Genomic DNA, 24,468 nt, shown 5'->3' with positions numbered 1-24,468 from the left:
CGAAAATGACCCATTTAAGAGTAATTATGTTGAAAGATTCATTTTTTATATACTTTATATATATACTTCAGTCCTGGACTACAGTATACCTCTTGGAGTATATTCACCGAGAAGCAGGCTACACCTCTCAGGGTATATATCTTTATTTGTTTACACAGGTGGTTAACAAGGATAGTTGTTATATGGTCAATTAGAGTATGCGATTCTAATAGCCAATTACCTTTAATTTAGAGAAAGTTGTACCTGAGAGCGGCTTCGGTGCCTCAAAGTCCTCAAGCAAAATATTATCCTTAAAATATACTTTTCGAAAACAAATTAATCGCTCTCCCCCGTTATCTTTTATTATTATTTTTATTATTTATTATTTTTTTAGTTTGAGGACGAGTCGGTAACGGGGTTGGGTGATGAGTTCATGAGGCAGCTCATCAATCAGCCGCCACTGCCCATTTATAATCTACAAACTCAATACTCCTGATCATTAATATAATCTTCCCCCTCTGAAAAGGCCCCGCGCCCCCGGGCAGGATATAAAAGGCGGGAAAATAAAAGGCGGGAGAAAATAAAGCGACACAGGAAAAAAAAAAGTGGTCGCCAGTAGGGGTCGGAGAAGGCGCAGCTTCTACATCATTAATAAGACCATTTAGCCCACCAGAGCTGATCAAACACAGCCACCATAGTGTGGTGTATCGAGCTGCTCAGTGCAGTATTCCGATAATTTGTCAACGCTCTGCAAGATGGCCGCTGGAAAAGACTCAACTGAATTGGCGCCATTCCCGCTGTGGCGGTACAAAAGGATGAGCCAGCACACTCAATCTACTGACCGCCGCTCTTCATGTAGGCGAAATGATTCCAGTCATCTTTTTCTCCTAGTAACAAAAGCGATTTATGAAAAGTAACAGCGAGAGATTCTTCTGGAAAGTTAAAGACGGATCAACAACAGTATTGGTTAACGCTGTTGATCTAAGCACACGGGGTCAACAACAGTATTGGATCAGGCTGTTGATCTAAGCACACTCGGTTAAAAGGACCGGGTGGCACCGTTCTCTACCGTTACAATGTGTGTTGACCCGGTCACAACTGTTTATATACACTACAAGAACAACAGAATTAGGGAACACCACAGAAGTCATGTTGGCCCAAAGGAGGCAAGTCTCCTCTATTCCCCCCCCCCCCCTTCTGTTGGCTTGTAACTAGCGGGTCCTGTTTAAACCCACCCCCTCTGTTGGCCTATACTAGGCAGGTCCCGTTTAAACCCAGGCTTAACGGGACACGCCTAATATAGGCCAAAGTATAAGTATACAATATACTTATACACTGCACAACTATACAGTGTATAAGTATAGGCCTTGCATAAGGAGGAAGGGGAGTGGGGGTCGCCCCCCCCTCCTCATACCAGACATTCTTTTGTATTCACCATGAAAATATACCAGGATTCATAAGAGTATATTATGAATATATCATGGGGTATACCGAGAAAGTATACCTGCACCGGGGGTCGCCGATAGTATCAAGAGTATACGATGACATATATATATATATATATATATATATATATATATATATATATATATATATATATATATATATATATATATATATATATATATATATATATATATATATATATGGGGAAGTATATCAGCATTGAAAGTCAAGAAATGCATTAAGAACATATGTTTTACAGGAAAATAAGATGAAGTTTTTATGAGTCAGACATTTTTCATCACGCGTCAATACTGAAACCAGAATGTTGAGTTCAACAGGTGGTGAACACGTGATGAACAGGTGGTGAACAAGTGAACAGGTGGTGAACACGTGTCAGTGGTTCTCTCTCTTACAAGCGTCTAAGCATGAATTAGCATGCTTGTGAGTTTGGCTCGGCATGCTGGCATTTGTTGACACCTGTCGACCATCTGTGCCGTGGTAAACCCACACATGTTGGCGCAGGTGTTGCCTGGCAGGCTTTGTGTAGCAAGGCGCGGCTCTCTCTCTCTACACACACACACACACACACACACACACACACACACAGAGTTAGACAGCTGCTACGGGCTGCTGCTTCCTGTGTGTGTGTGTGTGTGTGTGTGTGTGTGTACTCACCCTTTATTAGGTGAGTACACACACACACACACACACACACACACACACACACACACACACACACACACACACACAGGAAGCAGCAGCTGTCTAACTCCCAGGTACCTATTTACTGCTAGGTGAACATCCCAGAGCCGTTAGGGTGAAAAATCAGGGGTGAAAGAAACTCTGCCCATTTATTTCCTCCCAGAGATCGAACCCGGGCCCTTACGACTACGACTCCCGAGCGCTATCCACTCAGCCGCGAGGCCCCTGTGTGTATGTATGAAAGACAGTGTGAGTTAAAGTCTTATGTACTTTGAGTACAAAACTGGACGAATCAACTCAATCATTAAGGTGAGTGATCTTGAGCTATATAGGTACCAGGTAAGTGGTCTAGGGGGACCACGACAGGGTACGCCTCCAAGGAAGTTGGAATTAAGTAAGATGTCAAGAAAAGAGAAAGTGAGGGACTATAGGAGGGTGCTAGAGAGAGAGAGAGAGAGAGAGAGAGAGAGAGAGAGAGAGAGAGAGAGAGAGAGAGAGAGAGAGAGAGAGAGAGAGAGAGAGAGAGATTAAGAGGGAGAGGGATGGTTCCCTGTGAGAAGTCAATACATCACAGCTTTTAGGGGGGGAGAAGGGGGGGTCGTGGGAGTAAGGAAGACCGCCTTTGCGACTCATAAATCAAAGCCTTGAGCCATCTATTTGCTCTCGTCGATCGGCTCTGACGGCCTTGCCAAGCCAGATTATTTCCACGGCTTCTTCAGACGTTTTCCATCAATTTTATAACCTATGTTTTTCCTCGACCATTTTCCTCTGTAACGGTAGATGACTTTATTAGTGATGTAGAAGTTTGTAAGATTATGCAAGAATGTTGTACTGTAAAGGTCTGACTACCTTTGAGAAGAAAAGATCCGTGTTGTTTACCTTGTATGTATGATCGTCCATCTGTATAAATGTATGTATTTGCATATATTTGTATGAATATGTATGTGTACGCGTCGGTACTGACCTAGTTTTGCTTGCGGGAGTTGAGGTTCGGCTCTTTGGTCCCGCCTCTCAACTGTCAATCAACTGGTGTACAGGTTCCTGAGCCTACTGGGCTCTATCATATCTACACTTGAAACTGTGTATGGAGTCAGCCTCCACCACATCACTGCCTAATGCATTCCATTTGTTAACTACTCTGACACTGAAATAAAGTTCTAATATCTCTATATCTCACCCACTTATCTGCGTGCACAGTTTCCATCTATGTCCCCTTGTGTGTGTGTGTGCCCCCTATTGTTAAACGCCTTTATCTACCCTATCAATTCCTCTGAGAATCTTGTATGTGGTGATCGTATCTCCCCCTAACTCCTCCGTCTTCCAGCGAGAAAACCAGTATGTCTGTGTAGGAGTGTATGAGCAAGTATGTTTCTCTGTTGTCTAAGAAACATACTAACGGGTATGTTGCCCGTATACGTTGTTTCTCTGTTAACCTGTTGTGGGCTCTACCTGTTGTATTGAAACTGTAACCTGTTGTCGGCTCCCTGTTGTATTGAAACTGTAACCTGTTGTCGGCTCCCTGTTGTATTGGAACTGTAACCTGTTGTCGGCTCCCTGTTGTATTGGAACTGTAACCTGTTGTCGGCCTGTTGTCGGCTACCTGTTGTATTGGAACTGTAACCTGTTGTCGGCCTGTTGTCGGCTACCTGTTGTATTGGAACTGTAACCTGTTGTCGGCCTGTTGTCGGCTACCTGTTGTATTGGAACTGTAACCTGTTGTCGGCTCCCTGTTGTATTGGAACTGTAACCTGTTGTCGGCTCCCTGTTGTATTGGAACTGTAACCTGTTTTTCCTTGTCTACGATACTTTTTTTGTTTGATTTCTTCACGCAAGTTTTGTGTGTGTGTGTGTGTGTGTGTGTGTGTGTGTGTGTGTGTGTGTGTGTTGGGGTAATTATATATAATTTTCCAAGCTTCGGGCTTCGTGGCAAGGCAGACGAAGGGTGATATTTTAAGATACATTCCATGTGAGGAACACATGTCTTAGACGCTAGTAATCAATGGGGAAGCCAACATCAGACTTGAGGATAAGAAATTAGATTTTTGTCATTGATATCGGAGAATTGTGTCCGTTTTTTGATCTTGCGTGTATCCGTTCTCTTGAGTATTCCTTTCTCCTAGCTCTGTTATTTGATATCATTAATTGATATCAAATAAAATTTCTTACCATTTATGGTAAGTAATGGAGACGTTAAAATCGTTATGTGGTACTAATTGTTGGTTTTGTGTTTTATATTATTATTTTTTTCCTACCTCAGACGTGGCCGCACATTTACAATGCTAACCAGCATATATATACATTTTCTACTGTCCTCCATGGACAGGGTTATAGAGCTCTGTTAAACAGATAGTTCAGTGATTTATTGAACAACCACAGAACGTGATCGTTGTGCTTCTAAAATGCTAACCTAACCTAACCTTCTATTAGTACACAGATTTACGTCTGTTCTACATAAATACGTCGCGTCTGTCAGAAACTGTCAAGAGCTTGGACAGTTGGTAGCTTGCTGGCCAAGGGTTCAGGTGTAAGGGCGTCGCTCATCTTAGAAACAAATGATACTGTATTGTCAAGACCAGCAGCGTCGTGTCCAGGAACTGTAGTCCAACCTGTATTGTCAAGTCCAAGACCAGCACCCTTGTGTCCAGGAACTGTAGTCCAACCTGCATTGTCAAGTCCAAGACTAACACCCTCGTGTCCAGGAACTGTAGTCCAACCTGCATTGTCAAGTCCAAGACTAACACCCTCGTGTCCAGGAACTGTAGTCCAACCTGCATTGTCAAGTCCAAGACCAACACCCTTGTGTCCAGGAACTGTAGTCCAACCTGCATTGTCAAGTCCAAGACCAACACCCTTGTGTCCAGGAACTACCAACGGATCAAAAGTTTGCTAGAACAATTCATTGTATTAAATCCACTCATTATACCTCTAATACTATAAGAAACTATTAAATTTAAATCACAATTTATATCTTTGATGTGTACCTTATTTTGATAATAAAAGAAATATATATATATATATTGTTTGGTTTCCCTCAAGCGTTGTATACGCATTAGTAACCTTTGTCAAAATGTATCCATCACCAAAACCCTTGATAATACAACATGTTGTATTCTCTTGCGTGTATAAAGTTGACATTCTCTCTGAGGAACTTGGTGGGAAGGCTATAGTGCGTCTCTGGCATGATGGGACGGGTTCTCCAGACAGGAATGTCATGCCAAATCAGTACCACTTTTCTGCGGCTCAAAATCACAGATGATAACCCCCTCCCCCCCCCCCCCCTGGCGTCGGGGGGCCTCAACATGGCTGCTGGAGACATCTAACCTGTCATCTGGGGACGGCATGACGGGGTGAATGTTCACATTGCTGGCATTATCTTCATGTCAACACTCAGGCGCCGTAATACCACTGGTATCAGTCTACCACCACCACTGGTATCAGTCTGCCACCACCACTCGTATCAGTCTACCACCACCACTGGTATCAGTCTACCACCACCACTGGTATCAGTCTATCGCCACCACTGGTATCAGTCTACCACCACCACTGGTATCAGTCTACCACCACCACTGGTATCAGTCTACCGCCACCACTGGTATCAGTCTACTGCCACCACCACTGGTATCAGTCTACCGCCACCACTGGTATCAGTCTACCGCCACCACTGGTATCAGTCTACCACCACCACTGGTATCAGTCTACCGCCACCACTGGTATCAGTCTACCGCCACCACCACTGGTATCAGTCTACCACCACCACTGGTATCAGTCTACCGCCACCACTGGTATCAGTCTACCACCACCACTGGTATCAGTCTACCGCCACCACTGGTATCAGTCTACCACCACCACTGGTATCAGTCTACTGCCACCACCACTGGTATCAGTCTACCACCACCACTGGTATCAGTCTACCGCCACCACTGGTATCAGTCTACCACCACCACTGGTATCAGTCTACCACCACCACTGGTATCAGTCTACCACCACCACTGGTATCAGTCTACCACCACTGGTATCAGTCTACCACCACCACTGGTATCAGTCTACCACCACCACTGGTATCAGTCTACCACCACCACTGGTATCAGTCTACCACCACTGGAATCAATCCACCACCACTGACAAGCAGGAGGCACTGTATTATCACCTATGTCCCTTATATATCATGCAAGATGCAAGATGGTTAGAAAAGAGCTATGGTTGTTGAGTAGTGCCTCACAGGTTTAATGTAATTCTTCAACACGACGACAGAAATTAAGCAAGAGTACCTGGGTACAGTACTTTTACTTGGACTGTCAGAAAGCCTTTAACACTGTACCCCACAGTAGGCGGGTGCATAAGTTGGAGTAATAGGCAGGAATAGCAGATAAGGTGCTCAAGTGGATAAGGGAGTACCTAAGCAACAGAAAGCAGCTTATTTCTGTAAGGGAAAGATCTCAGAATGGTGAGATCACATAGTGGAGTCCCACAGGGTTCTGTACTGGGACCTATCCTGTTTCTGAGATACATGGATGATCTTCCAGAGGGAATAGACTCATCCCTCTCAATGTTTGCTGATGATGCTAAACTTATGAGAAGGATCAAGACAGAGGAGGACAGCAAGAGACTACAAGGTGACCTGGACAGACTGAAGGAATGATTAACACGCCTCCACCACTGGTAAGCTTCAGGAAGTTTTCAGGAAGACATCTCCGGAGAGCTGAATCTTGCCAGCTACATCTTTACACATTTGAGGAGCGTCTTAGAAGTGTGTACCGGTTTGGACGGTGTGTAGTGCAGTTGTCGGCACCACCCGTGGCACCACTGTGGCACCACCCGTGGCACCATCCCTGGCACCACCGTGGCACCACCCCTGGCACCATCGTCCAGCCCCATTGTCTCGACCAATTTACCAAAATCATTAATTTCACAGAACCATTTTTCTTGAAGTATTTTTTTTTTACTTTCCTGGCCGCCATTACACTTACCTCCTTCCCCTTCCCCTTACCCTTCCCCTTACCCTTACCCTTCCCCTTACCCTTACCCTTACCCTTCCCCTTACCCTTACCCTTCCCCTTCCCCTTACCCTTCCCCTTCCCCTTACCCTTCCCCTTACCCTTCCCCTTCCCCTTACCCTTACCCTTACCCTTACCCTTCCCCTTACCCTTACCCTTACCCTCAACTCCATCTTCCTCTCCTATTCTGTCCCATTCCCTTTCTCATCCTTTCCCAGCCTCAGAATGTTTGGTAATATGTGGAATGTGTGTGATGTGTGTCTATATATATATATATATATATATATATATATATATATATATATATATATATATATATATATATATATATATATATATATATATATATATATGGACACGTTGTACTGTATGGGGTGAGAAGAGCTTGCACTAACTCATGCCTGTGTGTATATTTATACCTCTATAAACCTATTTCAATTTCAATGTCCTTCTCCAGCTCCTCCCTTTCTTTAATACCTCCACACCCTCCTTCTCCTCTTTGTCCTTGTCCAACCTACTCCCTCTTCTTTCAGTTCCTTCCCTCCTCCTTGAGTCCACTCCCTCCTCGCGAGAATCACGGCATATAACCCCTAGCATGCCACAATAGTCCACTAGACCTGCTTCAGTATTTGCATTAAGAGTAGTTACTCGTTGCCTCAAGGTCCTACTCCTTAACATTGCTGGTCTTACCTTAAGCTTCCCGTGAAGGTGCTGCTCTAGTCACTCCAAGCTTAACGAGGCAGTAGAGACCATGAGGGGCGCGGTTTTAACCAGCTTAGCTTTTACCTCCTTAGTGATCGCTTAGTTATCCCTAGACACCTTGAGGATAAATGTGCCGCTAAGCTGTATACTTCAGGTTGGTGCGGCAGCTGAAGCTGTTATATCTAGTTCACAAAACCCCCGAAGCAGTAGATCCCATACAGATTTATGAGCTGCCTTTCCATAGGGGGGGGGGGAAGTTCCAGCCTCTGCTTCCAGGAAAAATTACATAACGGAGCTTCCAGGACAGATAACAGTGTTCGATTTCAAATCGCATGCATATAAATGAAATTGTAGTAGACCCTCAATCTCTATTCAAGATCTGACGCTTCATCGCATTTTTTTCCCCCAGCGCCGGTGTCCGTGTGTATAAAGGAGGAAACAGTTCCTGGAACACACGGCTGGCAGTTCCAGGCTCACAGAACGGTGCCGAATGGCCACACACCGTTCTAAAGCGGTTCCAGCGACAGTATCACTGGAAGACACACTGGATGATCGCTTGAGCTTGATGTTAGGAATGGCACTTGATATCAGAGGATTGGTATCAGGAGCCAGATTCACGAAGCAGTTACGCAAGTACTTACGAACACGTACATCTTTTCTCAGTCTTTGACGCCCTTGGTTACATTTATTAAACAGTTTACAAGAATGAAAACTTGCCAATCAACTGTTGTTATTGTTATAAACATCATCCTGGTGCTTCGATGCTCCTTAACTGTTTAATAATTGTAAACAAAACCACCAAAGATTAAGAATAGATGTACAGGTTCGTAGTTTGCGTAACTTCTTCGTGAATCTGGCCCCTGATCACCAAAATTGCATCGTAACCCCAAATTCAACATCTGAATCCCTGGAAAGTTTGCATTTCTGGCATCCTAATTCTCTGTTAACCATTTTGGTATTTTCGCTGAAGGATGGTGTCGGGAATTACATATCCTCCTGCATCCTTAGCCAAGCTGCAAGTAAAGCAACAGAGAGATATATATCAAAATTCTGAAATTCTAGTCCTACAGGAGGTACTAGTGGTCCTACAGGAGGTACGGGTGGTCCTACAGGAGGTACTGGTGGTCCTACAGGAGGTACTGGTGGTCCTACAGGAGGTACTGGTGGACCTACAGGAGGTACTGGTGGTCCTACAGGAGGTACTGGTGGTCCTACAGGAGGTACGGGAGGTCCTACAGGAGGTACTGGTGGACCTACAGGAGGTACTGGTGGTCCTACAGGAGGTACTGGTGGTCCTACAGGAGGTACGGGTGGTCCTACAGGAGGTACGGGTGGTCCTACAGGAGGTACGGGTGGTCCTACAGGAGGTACGGGTGGTCCTACAGGAGGTACGGGTGGTCCTACAGGAGGTACTGGTGGTCCTACAGGAGGTACTGGTGGTCCTACAGGAGGTACTGGTGGTCCTACAGGAGGTACTGGTGGTCCTACAGGAGGTACTAGTGGTCCTACAGGAGGTACTGGTGGTCCTACAGGAGGTACTGGTGGACCTACAGGAGGTACTGGTGGACCTACAGGAGGTACTGGTGGTCCTACAGGAGGTACGGGAGGTCCTACAGGAGGTACTGGTGGTCCTACAGGAGGTACTGGTGGTCCTACAGGAGGTACTGGTGGTCCTACAGGAGGTACTGGTGGACCTACAGGAGGTACTGGTGGACCTACAGGAGGTACTGGTGGTCCTACAGGAGGTACGGGAGGTCCTACAGGAGGTACGGGTGGTCCTACAGGAGGTACGGGTGGTCCTACAGGAGGTACTAGTGGTCCTACAGGAGGTACTGGTGGTCCTACAGGAGGTACTGGTGGTCCTACAGGAGGTACTGGTGGTCCTACAGGAGGTACTGGTGGACCTACAGGAGGTACTGGTGGTCCTACAGGAGGTACTGGTGGTCCTACAGGAGGTACTGGTGGTCCTACAGGAGGTACGGGTGGTCCTACAGGAGGTACGGGAGGTCCTACAGGAGGTACTGGTGGACCTACAGGAGGTACGGGTGGTCCTACAGGAGGTACTGGTGGTCCTACAGGAGGTACTGGTGGTCCTACAGGAGGTACGGGAGGTCCTACAGGAGGTACGGGAGGTCCTACAGGAGGTACGGGAGGTCCTACAGGAGGTACGGGTGGTCCTACAGGAGGTACTGGTGGTCCTACAGGAGGTCCTACAGGTCCTACAGGACCCCGCCAGAGAGCGGGAAGCCTATCAACACACAACCAGAGGCTCAACAATCCAATAACGGAACATAAGAACCAAAAATATGATTCTTCTATTAGTTTTAAGTTAGCGAGGGTGCATTAGTGGATTAAACCTTGAGGTTTAAAGGCTTTAATGAAAATGTCCTTGTCAGAATTACTTGACCAACCAGCTCAGTGTTATTAATACTATTTCCTCTACGGTATTTGGCAGTGGCGAATGAGGATTCGAACCTGGCATAGAATGGTTCAGTTATTGCTTTCCCCAACCGGGATAGCCACCCCCCCCCAGTCTTCCCCCCTCACTCCTGCCCCCTACCCGACTCACCCCCTCCCCCCCTCTCTCAGATCTATCGCCACCTTGTGCAACCTTGTCCCAGTCGAATGGACCCGGGTTAGACTCCCGCAGGGGGGGGGGGGGAATAGAGACGTTTGGACACGTATCCTTGCGCCTGATGCATATGTTCACCTGACGGTAGATACCCGGGAGTTGTTGTGGGGTTGCATCCCGAGGAAGGTGACTGGAGGGAGGCGACGGGATGCGGACCACAACAGACAGGTAAAACAATCAAGCAGAGTAGTGGAGGGGGCGGACATAAAAGTGATCCCCTGGCAGTACACGCCATTAAAAAAGGCAGGTGAAAAGAAGACACGAAAAATGGAAAAGTTTCGCTCAGTCGTGTGTGTGTACTCACCTAGTTGTGCTTGCGGGGGTTGAGCTCTGGCTCTTTGGTCCCGCCTCTCAACTGTCAATCAACTGGTGTACAGGTTCCTGAGCCTACTGGGCTCTATCATATCTACATTTGAAACTGTGTATGGAGTCAGCCTCCACCACATCACTTCCTAATGCATTCCGTCTGTTAACTACTCTGACACTGAAAAAGTTCCTTCTAACGTCTCTGTGGCTCATTTGGGTACTCAGTTTCCAACTGTGTCCCCTTGTTCGCGTCCCACCAGTGTTAAACAGTTTATCCTTGTCTACCCTGTCAATTCCGCTGAGAATTTCGTAGGTAGTGATCATGTCTCCCCTCACTCTTCTGTCTTCCAGTGTCGTGAGGTGCGTTTCCCGCAGCCTTTCCTCGTAACTCGTGCCTCTTAGTTCTGGGACTAGTCTAGTGGCATACCTTTGAACTTTTTCCAGCTTCGTCTTGTGCTTGACAAGGTACGGGGCTCGTACCTTGTATGTGTGTGTGTGTGTGTGTACTCACCAACCTGATCTTACAGGGTCGAGCATAAGCTCTTAAGCCCCGCCTTTTGACCATCATTAGGTCAGTGCAGACTCTGTTCACATTTTATTATCGCATTTACATTTAAAGTTGTGTACGATCGAACTGGTTTCGAGAGCTGCTGGCCTCGTCTGGTCCGTTCCGCTTATGTACGAATCTTAGACTAAAAAAGTTTTTTCTCACATGCCTGTGACACCAGCTGGGTTTCCAGTTTCCATTATGTCCATTGCTTCTATATCTACGTTGTCAATCCCCACTTGCTATCTTGTACGTCGTAATCATGTCTGCACGCTGCCACACTCACTGGAAACTGGTACCTGGAACAGGTATAATTGGAACCAGCAAGAAGGTGTGTGCGTGGGATAGGGGGGGGGGGGGAGGAGAGAAGACTCAGTCAAAATATTAAACCTTAAAAAGCCTTTTGCTAAAAAAAAAAGACTATCGACAAGTACTGGGATTTTTTTGTTGCTTTTTTCCCCACTGGATGACTAACCACTAATTTCATAAATTGGAGGCTTAGGTTCTTTTCTCCGATGTGTTCGTGGGATTTTTGTCGCTGTTGTGGGGGGGGGCTATTGTGGCGGGGGGGAGGTTGTGGGGCTTTTGTGGGGCTGTTGTGGGGGAGGGGGTTGTGGGGCTTTTGTTGGGAGGGAAGATGTGGGGCTGTTGTGGGGGGGGGGGGAGGTAGTGGGGCTTTTGTGGGGGAGGATTGTGCAGGTATTGAGTGGGTTGGGGAAATGACAGATGGGGGGGTGAGTGGAGGTGGGGGGGGGGGGAATAGAAAGGGGGGGGTGTGAGAGGAGATGGTAATTGGGGAGGATGGGAAGAGACAAAGGGGGGGGATGGAGGGGGGGGGTAAAGGGGGGGGATGGAGGGGGGGTAAAGGGGGGGGGTCTAAAGAAAAGATGGTGGGGAGGGAGAGGCAGTTTTATAGCCACTATTGACACCCAACATTCGGTGGATGGTGAACCATTTTAAAGTTACACCGCCGCCATTTTTAAAGTCCACTTTGATTACCTGAGTGCTTCCTTTGAATAAAAATAAAGCAACTGCAGCCATGTGTTTTTGTTTGTTTGTTTTTAAAAGGCCTCCCGGTAGCCAACTGCGAAATTTATCGCGTTGTCTTAAACGCTCAGAACACAGCTGATAACTTATTTCTCTTTAAATGGTAAACAAATTCTTTTGCTCACTTGGGAAGCTTCTACGGAAAGTTTAATGGAATTAATTAAACTAACTCGTGTATCCTTGAGTATGTTAAATATGGGGGGGATGAATCCAACCCGTTCTCATACTTTCGTATAGTCAATATTGACTTATTAAATACGTGCATATGTGACATACTAATTTATTGTGACTATTTTAGTTTACCTTGAAAAGCTTCATAGAAAACACCGACCTTACCTAACCTTCTTAGTATGTTAAGATAAGCATTTTATTGCTTCTTAATTACAATTATTACTTAACCTATTATAGGTATAGGTTAAGTAATAATTGTAATTACATCTTGTAATTAATTGTAATTGAATCATCTTGGGGGCAATAAAATGGGTATTACAACCAATTATATCGTTTATTTTTAAATGTTTATGAAATAGAATGCCTGCCTGTCCGAATTACGACAGATGCTTGGGGCTGCTAGTCTCACCCAACTTTGCAAGATGGCAGATGAGAGGTGTGTGAATGTCATAGGCCAGTCGGAGTCGACCTCAGTATCACCTTTGGTCTGAGGATACGACGCCTTTCCACGATTTATAACACGGAAGAAAGAGTCGTGAAAGATATTATTGATAGGAACGTTATCCTCCCACAGACACCAATCATAAGATACAATTAACAATTTACTACAAAAACAAGAAGACCACCAACTTGCTTATGAAGAACTCTCCAGACACCAAGTAAAACGCCTTACGAGAGACCAACGTCGTCTATGCCTTCACATGCCCACTTGGGGACTGTCAGCCCCAAAGATCTTAGTATATAGGCAAGACAACAACGTCTCTCTCTCTCTCTCTCTCTCTCTAGGCTATTAACAATGCACAAACAACAGGGCTCCATCAAGGAGCATTTAATTTCCTCACAAAACCAGACCATCACCAGAGACATCTTAACAAGCAACACTGAAATAATCGACAGGTATAACTACACCTGAAGATTGAAAATCAGCGAGGCCCTACACATCAAAAAGTCACTACGAGCAGTCAACAACCAGTTAACACATAATTATATTCTACCCACTTCAAGACTCCGAGCCAACACAGAGACAGCAGCAGCAAGAATACAAGCTGCATATATCCATGCATGCAATAGCCTATTAATATGCAGGCGATGAGTCACAATAACGTGGCTGAAGTATGTTGACCAATCCACACACTAGAAAATGAATGGACGACGACGTTTCGGTCGTCCTGGACCATTCTCAAGTCGATTGTCTTGAGAATATCCCTTATGTTATGCCATTCATCATCCACTTGTCCGCCTCATTCACGTTCTGTACAACCTCACCCAAAGATAATATAATTATTTGCAGTTGTATGGTTAATTAGTCTTTGAAAATGTAAGGAGTGCCTTGCAGAACGCATCTCCAGGCGTCAAACCATAATAAAGTGTGAAAATGAACTTTGGAGAGTTAATTTTTCAACTTCTCTCGACAGTGAAGAAAAAACACATGAGAATATTGAGAAGATTCTTAGAATCATTAATCTTACCCTCTCCGTCATATTCAACAACACACACACACATTATATATATATATATATATATATATATATATATATATATATATATATATATATATATATATATATATATATAATATATAATATACAATGTAAAACACTGCTGCAAGCAGGAATCCGGCTTCTTCCCAATAATTTATACCGCGGAAAGAAATTATCCAGGAATTTTCCTTCTAGCACAGTGTGCATGTCTGGTACAACATAGTGTTAGTTCCAGAGGGTACTTCAAGTGGAGGAGTCTGAGGTGCCATGCTCCTTCTCTGCAGGATACCAACTCTTCCTGTCTCACCCCTACAGCATGTGTGGGCATGTTTCTACTTGCCCTCGTCTGCTGCCGCTTGCACGGTCGGCGTTCAATCCCCAATGGTCCAAGTGGTTGGGCCATCGTTCCTTCATCCCTGTCCTCTTATCCTAGCTTCTTGTCCTCGTATTCCAGCTCCTTGTCCTCGTATCCCAGCTCCTTGTCCTCGTATCCCAGCTCCTTGTCCTCGTATCCCAGCTCCTTGTCCTCGTATCCCAGCTACTTGTCCTCGTATCCCAGCTCCTTGTCCTCGTATCCCAGCTCCTTGTCCTCGTATCCCAGCTCCTTGTCCTCGTATCCCAGCTCCTTGTCCTCGTATCCCAGCTCCTTGTCCTCGTATCCAAGCTCCTTCCAAATATTATAAAGTCATATTGGCTTAGCGCATTCTCCTCATTCTTGCCTGCATAGACGTTTGTGTCTGTGTACATGTTTGGTGTGAGTTCCTTATCTACCTTGTGAGCTCTCCATCTACCTTGTGAGCTCCTTATCTACCTTGTGAGCTCCCCATCTACCTTGTGAGCTCCACCGTCTACTCCGGCGGGTGTGTCTACCCGGATTATAAAACGTGGACTAATAATATGCCGTTATTTGATTCATTAATATTTGGTATTTATAACATTTGATTATGAACATGTAACAACTCTACCACACACACACACACCACCCAGCCCACTAACTACACTACCACACACACACACACACCACCCAGCCCACTAACCACACTACCACACACACACACACACCACCCAGACCCCTTAACCACACTACCACACACACACACACACCACCCAGACCCCTTAACCACACTACCACACACACACCACCCAGACCACTAACCACACTACCACACACACACACACCACCCAGACCCCTTAACCACACTACCACACACACACGCCACCCAGACCACTAACCACACTACCACACACCACCCAGACCACTAACCACACTACCACACACACACGCCACCCAGACCACTAACCACACTACCACACACCACCCAGACCACTAACCACACTACCACACACACACACACCACCCAGACCTCTAACCACACTACCACACACCACCCAGACCACTAACCACCTCTCATCTTGTGTTGACAGAGCCAAGAGTGACCGAGTGTCTGTGTGCAGTGAGGAACGAGAGAGAGGAGAGGACTCCGACTCTCAGTTCTCCTACAGCGGCGCCAGCTCCCCTTCTCAGGTGAGTGCCTGGGCCACGGGGTGCCAGTTTTAACACGCTGCTCACCTTGTAGGGACTTGCAGGTGGGTGCAGGGAACATGAGCTTGGATACAAGGTGCTGTGTATATCGTCTAGGGATGGACCTGTGTGTGTGTGTGTGTGTGGGTGTGTGTGTGTGTACGTGTGTGTGTGTGTGTGTGTGTGTGTGTGTGTGTGTGTGTGTGTGTGTGTGTGTGTGTGGGTGTGTGTGTGTGTACGTGTGTGTGTGTGTGTGTGTGTGTGTGTGTGTGTGTGTGTGTGTGTGTGTGTGTGTGTGTGTGTGTGTGTGTGTGTGTGTGTGTGTACGTGTTGGCTAATCGGCAATATTGAACCATTGGCTAATTTCTTTGTTTTGTTCTTCTGTGTCTCTTAAGGCTCGGTATGAATGTTCCTTCAGCTTACAAACACTTCCTAAACACACAGAATTCTGTGCATTGCTTCTTCTCTCCCTCTCTCTCCCCCCACCTCCTCAGTGTAATTGTTTTAGGAGAAATCTGTATTCCGTCATACTTCCATCTCCTCAAGATTGTCATTATTCTCTCTCTCTCTCTCTCTCTCTCTCTCTCTCTCTCTCTCTCTCTCTCTCTCTCTCTCTCTCTCTCTCTCTCTCTCTCTCTCTCTCTCTCTCTCTCTCCGTGTTGGGGGTTATAACTATCCTCGGAATGTTTAGTGAGCGGGAGTTTGAGTGAGAGGGATGGAAGGAGTGGGAATAGGGTTTCGGGTAAGGGAAGGGAGAGTGGGAGACTGAAGGAGGGAGAGAGAGAGAGAGAGTATGAAAAAAGCTAAAAATGCAAATATGTCCATGCCAAAAATCTGGTGCCTTTTAAAGTTATCATGAAAATAAGAAATAAATTAGTGTGTGAACCTCTGGGACCTTCTCTTATTGTGGGTGTTCGTAGCCTGGTTGGTAGAACTGCAGTCTTTCGCTTCGCTGGGCCTGGGTTCGAGGCTCCCCATGATCAGAAGTGAGTGAATGATGAGGGTTCGAACCTAGGAATATATAGTTCGAATATATATATGTAATATAATATATATAATATAAAGCGGACCTTGTCCAAGATCTCATAAATAGAGACGAGTCGACCAGCCCAAACCAACAAGCCAGAACTGTCTTCATATGGAGGACTCAGAGTTAAAAGTGTCAGAGGTAATTCATCCATTGCAACATTCCCCATAAAGATGGCTCTACAAAATGCAACCAACCATCGTGATTGCAACTCATCAATAAAGCACAAATTAATTAAAATCCTGTGACCGGACAATGAACGCCTCAGAACAGGATCTGAGCGCAGCCTGCAAAAATGACCCTCAATTGAAAGCAAATATTTTTTCCCGTTCCTCAACCTGCTCAGTTTGGTCTCTCTCTCTCTCTCTCTCTCTCTCTCTCTCTCTCTCTCTCTCTCTCTCTCTCTCTCTCTCTCTCTCTCTCTCTCTCTCTCTCTCTCTCTCTCTCTCTCTCTCGTATGTGGATGTATATTCAGCGGTACTTACGTGTGTGTGTGTCTTCTTTCCTATTTGTGCACACCTGTTTCTGCCTTCAGGATTGAGCTTTAGCTCTTGGACCCCACATTTCTGACCGCTGGTTGACTAGTGCAACGACTTCCCTTTCTCCTGTATCATATTTATGTTTTAACATTATGAACGGAGTCTGCTTCTATAACCTGTTCGTTTAGTTCATTCCATTTTCCCTCACTGATATAGAAAACTTTCTCACATCTCTATGACTCATCGATTCTGAAGCTCCATCGATGCCCTCTTATCCTATTAGTATTTATTGTGATTTCCTCTTTTTTTTTTACTCTATCACTCCCTCTAAGTACTTTATCATGTCTCTATCATGTCTCTTTTTTTATCTCCAGTGACGTTAGGTGTGGTTCCTTCAGTGGTTCTTTATACCCCATCCCTCGCAATTCGAGCCTCATTGCAGACCTTTGAACATTTTCTAATTTTCTCATCTATGTTTTAACATGTGGGGCTCCACGATGGGGCGGCATACTCTAACACTGGTTTCATGCAGGCTTTTTTCCAGTGATACTCATGCGCGGGCCCCTGAGTCTCTGGCTGGCCCACTCTTACTCATGTCTCTCTCTTAACGAGTTAAGGAGGCGATGGATGAGTATTTAAGACTCTTTATGTTGGCTTCAGTAAGATTATATCCAATGTGTTTAACAACTTCTTCTGCGCTATTCATAATCGATTGAAATCTTATTTCATTTGTAACTGTGCACTATGTTAGGTAATGTTACTGTGGTGTGTTGGGCATTTTTCCACAGTGCTGTTTTCTCTCTTCTGGAACCTGTAAGCCTATTTCCCAACGTATGTGAGGAGCCAAACCTGTGGTGGTGTAAGTGTACTTCTGTTGTGCCCTTTCCTCGGAATTAGTGGTGCGTAGTTGGTTGACTTCTTGTACCAGCCTGCAGATCCTGATCCAGCTCCTGTTATGGTCAGGTTATCTTGAGATGATTTCGGGGCTTTTTAGTGTCCCCGCGGTCCGGTCCTCGACCAGGCCTCCACCCCCAGGAAGCAGCCCGTGACAGCTAACACCCAGGTACCTATTTTACTGCTAGGTAACAGGGGCATAGGGTGAAAGAAACTCTGCCCATTGTTTCTCGCCGGCGCCTGGGATCGAACCCAGGACCACAGGATCACAAGTCCAGCGTGCTGTCCGCTCGGCCGACCGGCTCCCAAAGTGATGTGGTCACTGTACATCATCTTGAGGTTATCTTGAGATGATTTCGGGGCTTTTTAGTGTCCCCGCGGCCCGGTCCTCGACCAGGCCTCCACCCCCAGGAAGCAGCCCGTGACAGCTGACTAACACCCAGGTACCTATTTTACTGCTAGGTAACAGGGGCATAGGGTGAAAGAAACTCTGCCCATTGTTTCTCGCCGGCGCCTGGGATCGAACCCAGGACCACAGGATCAGAAGTCCAGTGTGCTGTCCGCTCGGCCGACCGGCTCCCTGATCATTGCTCTATCTCTTAATTATTTTCTTATTCTGCACTAGACTTTGTGGTATGTAAATGTCTACATTCACCCTCTTAGTTTTGCAGCTTCATCTGCAGTGTCATTGGCGGGTATTCGTCCATGACTTGACACCCAGTGGAGAAGCATCCGACGGCCTTGAGGTATGAATGTGTGCATTAAAGCTGTAACATTTGTGGTCAGATGGATGTTCTTGTTCTCGTTGTAAATGTTCAATGACAGTTCTCCAAATTGTATGTATGACATTGCATCTCTGTTAAGTTGAGCACCCAGTCGAGAGTCTCCAGTTAACTGTTGAATTTCCTGCGTTAACTGCAGGTGAAGAGTCTTGTCTCTCGTATGTGAAGCTGTCAGAGGCCAAGTTTGCTTCTATATTCATCTGTGCAGTGATGCATAGCAGATGGGGGGGGGGGGGAGTTAGTCTAATTCTTTCCTCCTTGCAAGAGTCGTAATCTTAAAGTCTGCTGGCAACGATTCCCAAGGTGACCAGAGATCTAAGTGTCTGCTTATTTCAGTTCCTGAAAGATATTCTGACTTTTGGCTTTGTAGAGTATGATGATGCTGATGTTATCTTGTTTCTATGTATCCCGAGTTAGGTTTGGTGTTCACTCCCGGGTCATTTTCTCTAGCCGTTACAGGTAGGGAGTTCCACCCTCATTGGTCAGGTCCATCTAACTCAGCCTTTCATTACAGTTTGTAGTGTGTTTGTGGTGGTAATTGTAGTAATAGTGACAATTGGGTGATGGTGATGGTGCTGACAGTGGTGATGGTGACAGTGGTGATGGTGGTGACAGTGGTGATGGTGAAGGTGGTGGTGGAGTTACTTTTTGTGGAAGTGAGAGAGGGAGAGAAACAGGGAGAAGTGGAAACATATAGCGGGTTGAGTGAAAATAATTGCAAGCTCAAATTGTTATTAGTATTAGGAGGAGGCGGAGGAGGGGAGAAGCGTGAGCAGAGACGTGTGCAACACCACACTGTAAAAGTAACCCGACGGACAATATCGTTCACGCTGCTTAAAAATGCTCTTATAAAAAACGAGGATCTAAAAACGCGGACGATAATCAAAAGTGTAGATTAGTTTTAGCCCGGTTAAAATGTTGTTGTTGTTAAGATAATTACATTATGAATATGTAAGTTTGAAAATAATCTCACTCCTAAAAACCGCGACAAAGAAATTCTTACAGTGAAGCCCCTCATTCTTCACATGCTACAGAAAACGGGATGTTATTACAATGATTACGCAAATTGGGGGTTATTATAAGGATGTCCACAGAAAACGGGATGTTATAACAGTGATGGTTACAGAAAATGAGATGGTGTTCAAGTGATCATTACAGAAAATGGGGTATTGTTGCAATGATTACAGAAAATGGATGTTGTTATAAGGCTTAACTTGTCTGTCCTTAAGGAGGCGATCCGCTCAAGGGAATGGAGTGGGAAGGATTACATAATATGTGTTATTATCTACTCTCTATGCATGGTTAGGTTAAGCTGAAGTTACTGCTGGTTAAGGTTAGGTTAAGTTAGGTTGTTTCATTACTTTCAGTTACGTTAATAAGACAAAAAGCTGGACCTCACTCCCCATAGACAATGAGAGATAAGTACCACCACCACCACCCCCATTATCTCACTATTTTCACCATCATCACACCACCACCACCACCATCACCACCACCATCACCACACCCCACACCACCACCACACCCCACACCACCACCACCACCATCACTACACCCCACACCACCACACCCCACACCCCACACCACCACCACACCCCACACCCCACACCACCACCATTACACCACTCCCCCACACCACCTCACCACAAAATCACCACCCCACCACCACAGATAACACAGTGTATCACCAAAACCAATTTACGTAGTGGATGTTGTTTGAGTGTGTGGCTGAATATTACATCATTCCCGGTGTTGCCTTCAGTGTTGTGGCGAGAGTGACGGACAGAGTCACTCACAGAGTGACGGACAGAGTCACTCACAGAGTCAAGGGTCACAGAGAGTGACCCCTTCCTTAATAACCTGTGAATGTTCCTCTTCTGCGTGTTGAGGGCTTCCAGAGATGAGAGACAGACAGACGTGTCACATTACAATAATAATCGAACATTGCACCATCTCTCCCATCTCTAGAGCAACAGATGTAGCAACTTTCCCATCTCTAGAGCAACAGATGCACCATCTTTTCCATCTCTAGAGCAACAGATGTAGCAACTTTCCCATCTCTAGAGCAACAGATGTAGCAACTTTCCCATCTCTAGAGCAACAGATGCACCATCTTTCCCATCTCTAGAGCAACAGATGCACCATCTTTTCCATCTCTAGAGCAACAGATGCGGCATCTTTCTCATTCCTAGAGCAACAGAGGCACCATCTTTCCCCTTGAACGTGATGTCAGATCAAGGGTGTCTGTAGTGGGTCGCCCTGGGCATAATTTCCCCCCCCCCTACCCTGAGCCCTTTCCTTCCCCCACCTCCATAAACCTCCCGCCCCCACCCCCCACATGGCCTTACCCCCACCAGGCCCGGTTCCCCCCCCTCCCCCCACTCCATCACAACCAAGCAGTGATGATGCCATTGATCTCATCAAATAATTCTCTATCATTAATCTAGTCTCTGCTGCCTGATCTGCCATTTATCACCGGGCGTCGAAGAGGGAGAGAGGGGGAGAGGGGAGGGGAGGGAGAGGATGGGGAGGGGGGGGAGAGAGAGGGAGAGGTTGGGGAGGGTGTCTGGTGAGGGGGGGGGGGGGAGGCGAAAAAAATGGAGGTGTAGTAAAAATGAATGAAAAATGAAATATGGGCTGGCAGGGGAATGGTTAATGTGACCCCCTCCCCCCCCCCCTCGTAGGGTGTGACCCGTAGGGTGTGACCTCTTACAGGGTGTGACCTCTTACAGGGTGTGACCCCTTACAGGGTGTGACCTCTTACAGGGTGTGACCCCTTACAGGGTGTGATCCCTTACAGGGCTGTGACACCCCCCCCCCCCCCATTCCCATACGATAAGTGTGGCAGCGCCCCAAAGCCCCGGAAATGTTTATAAAAAAAATCAGTCACTTTCAAATTCCGCTAAAACACCAAAAAAAAAAATTCGAACGCAAAGTTGCCGACAGAGTTCGGAACCGGCTACACGCACGCAAGAATATTACGCAAGCCTTATTTTCACGCCCCCCCCCCCCCCCCGAGCCTGATATATTGAGTCGTGGACGCGGGGGGGGGGGATGGGGGGGGGAGGTGTCGCGAATTTTTTTCCCCTGCCAACGCTTTCAATTGTAGTTTGAATTCTTGATTAATTTTCCTAGGTAATTGCTTCCTATCACAACCCGAATATTTTTTTTTGTCTTCAGGTGGAGCCACGGAGGGGAGGAGGGAGGGGAGGAAGGGGGGTGAAGGGGGGGAAGGGGGGGAAGAATGGGAGGAGGGAGTGAGATGAGGTAAAAGAGAAAGGGTTAAAGGACGTAGAAGATGGAAAAGAGAGAGAGAGAGAGAGAGAGACAAAAGTATGGATTAAATGGGAAAGTGAAACACAAGGAAGTAAAAGCAGGCGATGAGTCACAATAACGTGGCTGAAGTATGTTGACCAGACCACACACTAGAAGGTGAAGGGACGACGACGTTTCGGTCCGTCCTGGACCATTCTCAAGTCGATTCAAGTCAAGGAAGTATAACCATTGGAGATCAAAAGGTAACCATGCAGGAACGAACGACAGGAATGCGAAGAGACGAGGATAAATCAGGCCACAAATGGAAGAGAGAGGTGGATAGCAAGGGATGGAGTTAGAAGGGAATATAAGAGGGTTAGGTGGTGTGGAAGAGAAGCTTACGGGCTATTCATGCCCGTGCCACCTCTTGGGTGGCTTAATCTTTATCAATCAATCAAGCGGAAGAGAAGCAATGTGAGGCTGGGACTAGGGTGGAATTAGGCCCAGGGCCATGTTGAAGTTAGGCAAGAAACGGAGTGGGGTTAGGCCAGGAACGGAGTGGGGTTAGGCCAGGAACGGAGTGGGGTTAGGCCAGGAACGGAGTGGGGTTAGGCCAGGAACGGAGTGGGGTTAGGCCAGGAATGGGGGGGTTAGGCCAGGAACGGAGTGGGGTTAGGCCAGGAATGGGGGGGTTAGGCCAGGAACGGAGTGGGGTTAGGCCAGGAATGGAGTGGGGTTAGGCCAGGAATGGGGGGGGGTTAGGCCAGGAACGGAGTGGGGTTAGGCCAGGAACGGAGTGGGGTTAGGCCAGGAACGGAGTGGGGTTAGGCCAGGAATGGGGGGGGGGTTACTTGATACAGTCCACTTTATTGTCCGAAAAAATGAAGCTAAAAACAAACATAAATATTCCTAGGCTTAGTATAGCACACATATGTACTATATTAGGCCTCAGATAGCGTGCATTAGGTTTAGGAAGGTTAGGTTAGGGTAGTTTAGGTCGTCTTTGCAATACAGTTACAAAATCTTTTCCGGTTTGTCCAAATTCAGTAGTACCGATTTCTACTTTCTAATTGCCTTGTACGTCGGTATATGTACTATGATCCTCATCGTTACTGTAAGTACTACCAACACAGGAGGATGAGCTGGTGTGTGTGTGTGTGTGTGTGTGTGTGTGTGTGTGTGTGTGTGTGTGTGTGTGTGTGTGTGTGTGTGTGGGTGTGTGTGTGTGTGTGTGTGTGTGTGTGTGTGTGGGTGTGTGTGTGTGTGTGTGTGTGTGTGTGTGTGTGTGTGTGTGTGTGTGTGTGTGTGTATGTGTGTGTGTGTGTGTGTGTGTGTGTGTGTGTGTGTGTGTGTATGTGTGTGTGTGTGTGTGTGTGTGTGTGTGTGTGTGTGTGTGTGTGTGGGTGTGTGTGTGTGTGTGTGTGTGTGTGTGTGTGTGTGTGTGTGTGTGTGTGTGTGTGTGTGTGTGTGTGTGTGTGTGTGTGTGTATGTGTGTGTGTGTGTGTGTGTGTGTGTGTGTGTGTGTGTGTGTGTGTGTGTATGTGTGTGTGTGTGTGTGTGTGTGTGTGTGTGTGTGTGTGTGTGTGTGTGTGTGTGTACTCACCTAGATGTGTTTGCGGGGGTTGAGCTCTGGCTCTTTGGTCCCGCCTCTCAACCGTCAATCAACAGGTGTACAGATTCCTGAGCCTATTGGGCTCTGTCATATCTACACTTGAAACTGTGTATGGAGTCACAGTTTCAAGTGTAGATATGATATGTGTGTGTGTGTGTGTACTTGCCTAGTTGTGCTTGCGGGGGTTGAGTTTTGGCTCTTTGGTCCCGCCTCTCAATCGTTGAAGGTATATTCTGGTATATGGAAGTTGAAGGTATATTCTGGTAATGCTGGCATATATAAGGAGATATGTATATAATGTATATTACTGGGATTTTGATTTTGATTGTTGCCCCCGAAGGCGGCTAATTTATTGTGCACCCCATACTCATCCTGTGAGCGGTAGCGCAAAAGCATTACAGAGGGCACAAAAGGTCTTTATCAGACCTCATCTTAGATTATTACATAAACAATTTCATCTATCCTTCACACCTTATAGTTACAATGTCAGCTAGTTACAGAGAAAGTGCTATTACAAGAGCTACATATTTACAGTAAGTCATCATACATTAATGGTAGGTCTTATCGCTAATATATAATAGTTTGACCAATGGGGATATTACAGAGTCATAGGGGAGCTTCTGTTTATTATTAGTCCTCACAATACACTACTTGTTTCTGAATCTCATGTGTCGTTCATCTACTGGAAGCGAAATGTGGGTACAGTGCAAGGATTTCAGGTAATTTATCCATGGTAATAAGATAGGTTGCCATATCATACAGAGTGAGCTTAGATTTATCTCTAAATGGCTCAATTTTACTACAATCCAAGATATAATGTTCGAGTGTGTCGCTGTCTTTGTCCACACACTTTACACTTTACTTCATCTAGATCCCTATACAAGCCGAAC

The 24,468-nt window shown here is 46.2% G+C and overlaps 1 protein-coding gene across 1 annotated transcript in view; it reads left to right on the top strand.

Moving 5' to 3' along the window:
• LOC123773389 (NGFI-A-binding protein homolog) overlaps window positions 1-24,468 on the top strand; it is a gene marked incomplete at its 5' end in the record, with an annotated part of 78,011 nt that overhangs the window by 39,369 nt on the left and 14,174 nt on the right. The window contains 1 exon segment of the mRNA XM_069318032.1: window positions 15,433-15,532. Coding sequence (XP_069174133.1) covers window positions 15,433-15,532 — 100 coding nt within the window.

This window comes from Procambarus clarkii, chromosome 89, assembly GCF_040958095.1.
Source record: "Procambarus clarkii isolate CNS0578487 chromosome 89, FALCON_Pclarkii_2.0, whole genome shotgun sequence".
NCBI classification, from domain to species: domain Eukaryota; kingdom Metazoa; phylum Arthropoda; class Malacostraca; order Decapoda; family Cambaridae; genus Procambarus; species Procambarus clarkii.
The sequence above is the reverse complement of the archived record's forward strand: the minus strand, read 5'-3'. Positions and strand labels throughout refer to the sequence as shown.